The 5,407-nt window shown below is 43.0% G+C and overlaps 1 protein-coding gene across 1 annotated transcript; it reads right to left on the bottom strand.

Annotated features, from left to right (window-relative positions):
- Positions 1–2,411: 2,411 nt before the first annotated feature.
- Positions 2,412–4,881, bottom strand: LOC147626295 (threonine synthase, chloroplastic-like). Its single transcript, XM_086816446.1, has one exon. The coding sequence runs from the start codon at positions 4,720–4,722 to the stop codon at positions 3,025–3,027; it is 1,698 nt and encodes a 565-aa protein (XP_086672572.1). The 5' UTR covers positions 4,723–4,881; the 3' UTR covers positions 2,412–3,024.
- Between the last annotated feature and the right edge of the window lie 526 nt (positions 4,882–5,407).

Here is a 5,407-nt window from a genome sequence, read left to right as displayed (position 1 = left end):
TTTTATAACAAAATTAGTACTAAAACAAAAGCCTATTGCCCTTAGTGAAGTTCTATACCTGGTAGATCCAAAAAGGAAGGAAGAGATGGAGAAGTGGCTGCCAAGAAATTGACTGAGAAGAGGTTGCAAAGGTTGATTGATTGAGAAGAGTGTTGGGAGCATCTATCACCTTTCAGAGAAAGTAGAAGAAGAAAAGAAATCACTAAGTGATGAGCCCATTTTAATCCTATAGAATGAAAACCCAATAAATTACTAAATACACAATGGCTCTGAGATTACCCACGAAAGTCTACAAAACACAGAGATAGAATTAATAGATATTGCCCACAATGAAAAGTCAAAACCCGCCCCATAATAGCTTCTCATAAGCTCCTCTAAGTGAACCCACTGAGAGAATATTAAGAGCCCTCATTTTATTTTATAACTGTAGGTGAAATTAATTTTAGCACCCCTCCTTTTGAACACACGTGCTACACCTACAAGTCTACAAAGTGGACCCCTCCTTTTGAACACACGTGCTACACCTATAAGTCTACAAGGTGGACCCCTTGAGAAATTTACTAGTCTAAGCAAGTATATACATGAAGTCTGAGACTTACCCCATTTGGCATTAAGCACATAGTAAGGTTGTTTTATACGTTCCAGGAATGTTGTCTCAGAAAAGATATGTTTTCACCATAGAAAGGTATGGCGAAGTGACTTACAAAAGTAGAAGTACGATAGGAGAGACTATGTTAACTAGAATGGTTAACACCACATCTTTAGGCTCATGCCTATCGACTCACGTCTCCTAGACTCATACCTTTTTTGTATTAAATAAACTCACGTTTGGTCGACTGATGCCTTCTTTGTATGAAATAGGCTCACACATGTCTGTTGGCTCGCTCTTTTTTGCAAAAAGGAGACTTCTATTAAGTATGAATAAACCTTATAAATCACGGCTTGAAGCTAGAACAAAAGAAAACCTCATCCCAAAATGTAGGTTGATCTCAACCAATGTGCTCAACCAATGTGGGGCAGAAAGGTGCCAAAAGAGACCTATGGGGGTCATTGAGAAAAGGATCCCTTGATCTCACTCCCTCGTGAAAACAATGCGCAAATCTGGAATCCTAGTCTCCGCTAGGTGCAATGCTCAATGGGAAGGGAGAAGCATACACCACACATTGTATCATGTTACACTTAAAACACATTTCCTTGGCATTGTTGGTACAACAAACAGGCTTACAATGGAAAGAAAACAAACATATGGCTACATTTTTCCTTGCTATGGCTCATGAATAAAATTACCTTAGCATTATATGATACTACAATATACAACCATATGTAATAAACACATGTCCTTGTTTTTAGTACCCTTGGAAAGTGGCAACCTCATGCTATCATGAGCTCAAGCCACAGGTTAAAGCATTGATAGTACATGATCAGGTTCATACACAAAAAGAATAAAGTATTTACAATTAATACACTAACATGCTCCACGTTGCTTAAGAGAGGATATGGAATGTACTCAAAGGGCTTTCAGTTGACCACAAGGTTCTTAAAAAGAAAATTAGAGTCCTAGGAAAAAACTGAAATTCTAGATGCAAATTGAAGGTATTTACAGGGTGAAAACTCATCCCCAAAGTACATGAGCTAAGTTTAAATAAAGAACCCTATCAGGGATCTGTTTTCAGCATGTATGTTATTTCACTATTTGCAGGATTAAGAGAGTTGATGTATGCAAGTGAAACCCTGCAAGTACTTGAGGCGTCAAGTTTATGGAGCCAATGCTCCCAAGCATATAAGCACTTTGAGAGAAAAGGGCTGCAAAACAGAATGGAATTTTGGAGTAAGAAGTGGTTATGGGGAAGCAATTCCCCTTTGGAAGGTGGGGGCCTCATCGTCCGCAACCCACTTCCCATGAGGGAATCGCTGACCGGTGACCATTGCTAACCAGCCATGGTCCTGTGGAGCCAAGGAATTTCAGCCAATTTCCTAGCTCTGATGTAACCCGTGAGGTGTTCCACATCAGCTTAAAGGGAAAAGATTCCAACCGTGCTGCATAGTCAAGTTTGTATCAAAATTCTGAGAAAGGTCTCCTGATGTAATGGCCTAGATTCATGTTCTGGTGACACAATTGCATGACCAAGAGGAAGTGGAGAAAATTTGGTAGTTGATCATCCGGCAACGAGAAAAAGGTGGGGAGAGGGTGTTATGATGTTGAGTGCACAAGCCTCAACCAACATTCTCCTGACAATGTGCAACCTCCACCAGAAGAGGTCCCTAAACATCACGTGCATGAGATTTTATCCATCAAGCATGTTTCAAACACCATCAACTGCCCATATTACCACTAAAAACGCACACTGCTCAGTACATGGATGGATACATCCCATCCATTTCAAGCCAGGCTTCAGAAACCAGATGCTAAGTTGATCCCTTAGTCAAAAGCTCCATGTTGAGAACATATAAAACATAAACATCCCTTCCATTGTTGACTACATTGTCACGGACCCTTGGCTCTAGTGTGGTATGATCAAAAACACTCTCAACAGATAAAGATACAAATTCAGATGTGGAAGGCACGCTGCAAACAGAACTACTGTACAATGATTATACATCATGTCTATGATTCAGTGAGCTACTAAACCTTGTACAAGTGTAATATGACAAAAATATACAGACAGAAGAAGTACAACACAATCAAAATGATGGCAGCCAAGAATCACCCTCCCTTTTATCCCTTGAAGCTGTGTCATGGTAGGCATACATCACAACTGCAAACTGCATCCTTGATTTATTTTGGCCACATCGCCTCTTGTTCAACCCATCCATGAGATCGGAGCATCTTATTCATAATATAGGTAGGCAAAGTAGGCCCCAAGATGTGGAGAATATGCTAAGTACCGTCTCATATGTACACATTTTTTTGAAATAGGTAAGAACAACATAGTGGTTGTACAGCAGAGACATGTAAAGGTTATATGCAACAGTACAGAGAACCAATCACACTGGTAAAAAAGGAACCTTATGACAACATGCCTGTCAAGCCAATGACAGCTTCTCTTTAAGAATATCCATGACACTCCCAAAGTCTGCCTTGACTTCTATGGGAGGGTTTGCAAACTTGCAAGTGAAGTCTGCAATGTCTCTTGAATGGTAAGCAACCTTGGACTGTGTAAACTTCAAGCCATGGGCTGTGCTTACTACCACTGTGCGGTCGGTCGGATGGATGATGCCCTTTTTGTGCAGCTTGATCAAGGCCGCCAGTGCCACACCGGTATGAGGGCAAGTAAACATCCCTTTCTGATCCGCCAAAGCTGCAGCATCCATTAGCTCTTCTTCAGTGGCCTCTTCAACTATCCCATCTGAATTCTTCAGTGCATGCACGGCACGGTCTATCGACACTGGATCACCAATCTGAATAGCCGATGCTAATGTAGTATTAGCTTTCACAGGTTTATAATCTCTCCATCCAGCTTGGTAGTGAAGATATAATGGATTGGCATTAGCAGCTTGAGCACAAACCAGCCTAGGCATTCGGTCGGTCAGGCCTAATTCTTTACACATGTAAAACCCCTTGTAGAAAGCATAGATGTTCCCAAGATTGCCGCCTGGAACGATGACCCAGTCTGGGACTTCCCAATCAAATTGCTGGCAAATCTCAATGGCTGCGGTCTTTTGACCTTCTAGGCGTAAACTATTCAGAGAATTGGCAAGGTAGATGGGCAATTCTGAGGTCACCTCCTTTATGAGGCGCATGCAGCCATCAAAGTCGGTGTCAAGGCTGAGAACCAAAGCCCCATTCGCGATGGGCTGTACAAGCTGCGCAATTGAGATCTTGTTTGCAGGCAAGAAGACTATGGCTGGGATACCTGCTGCTGCACAGTAAGCAGAGAGGGCGGCTGATGTGTCACCAGTAGATGCACAACCAACACCAACGAGAGGTTTCCCCATCTTTCTCAATCTATTGACCTGGCTAACCAGTACTGTCATTCCGAGGTCTTTGAAGCTACCTGTGTGACTTATCCCACATTGCTTAACCCACAAATCATTCATCTGCAGCACCTCCTTCCCAAACCTCTCAGCCCAAAACAGATTAGAATTCCCCTCAAAAGCACTGACAATGTCATCGTTGTCGATCTCCGGCAGGACCCATTCTTTCTTTCCCCAAACCCCTGACCCATATGGCCATGTGGTTTTGCCCACGCGAGAATCGAACAGGTTCCGCCAATATTTGCCATCAAACTTCTTCAGGGCATCCATGTCATGCTGGACATCTAAAAGCTTACCTTCTCTGCTCCTGTAAATGATCTCATCTAGTGAATACTCCTCATCCGTGGGCTCATAGGGGCTGAAGGGGACATACCTGGCGGAGAAATTGCCTATAGGAGAGAGGATTCGATGGTGATGACCATCTGTGGGGATGCTCTCAGCCATGGTGGTGTTGAAGTTGTTGCCGACTGTGGTGCTGATCTTGGGGCTGTCCATGATGTTGCTCATGGTGTTGATGTTGGTGCTGATGCTATTGTTGCAAGCCATGGTGTTGATGATCCTTGTTGATGGGTTATTCAAGGACTCGTCTATGCTCCGTGTGTTTTTTGATGTGTTATACAAAGACATATGCTTGCGCTGTGGATGGGCATGTGAAAAACTGCATTTGGGCAGGCAGGGAAGATGAATTCTGATAAGCAAACTAGAGAGATTAAGCTGGATATCAACAGATAGAGCTGTACTTGCCATGAACAGAGAGAAACAGATTTTCTTTATTTCCACAGACAGCCTGTGCGTATGACAATTCTTTGATATGCACTAAATTATTTAGGAAAGCGTGGAAAAAAAGCGAATTGGCTCTTGCTTTTTTGCTTTCTTCCTCGCTCATCAGTCCATGGCCATGAAAAACGTGCTTTGACCGGCCGCTTTGATCAATGCCAAAGCTCTTTCTTCCTCTCCCGCACTGCCATTTGTAATTGTGTATGGGTAGTGAAAATGAAAGACCTGTGGGGACCCACTCTTACTCCAGCTGTCGTCCCTTGTACGCGACAAAATGAGATGGCCACAAAGCGTGACATGTGAGTGAATGCTGTAGCAAGGGCAAGAATAGTGAGAATAATAAGGCCCATTACACATCGTCATACCCTTGCATGCCTATGCTGATGTGGTGGGGGTATCCACCGCCCATAATTCATGACAGGCAATCTCCCTCGCGCGATGCCCCGCCCATACATGGGCGGTGGGGTATGTGTAATGGGCCTAATGTAGGAGATATAACACTTACAACATCATGAAAAAAGGGCTTTTTAGAAAGGACCACTAATGGAAAGAGGCTATAGTCTATATATTCCAAGAATGTGCCCAAATTCACCCTTATAGGAAGTGCAATTTATAACCACATGGTAGTCATCCACAAGACAATAAACCAACAACT

Source organism: Cibotium barometz, chromosome 22 (assembly GCF_041138505.1).
Source record: "Cibotium barometz isolate CiBa-2024 chromosome 22, ASM4113850v1, whole genome shotgun sequence".
Classification (NCBI taxonomy): Eukaryota; Viridiplantae; Streptophyta; class Polypodiopsida; order Cyatheales; family Cibotiaceae; genus Cibotium; species Cibotium barometz.
This window is presented reverse-complemented; position numbering and strand designations above follow the sequence as displayed.

What these genes read in the sequence shown, in the direction of transcription:
- LOC147626295 (XM_086816446.1), bottom strand. Translation starts at nt 4,722, where the DNA reads ATGGCAAGTACAGCTCTATCTGTTGATATCCAGCTTAATCTCTCTAGT.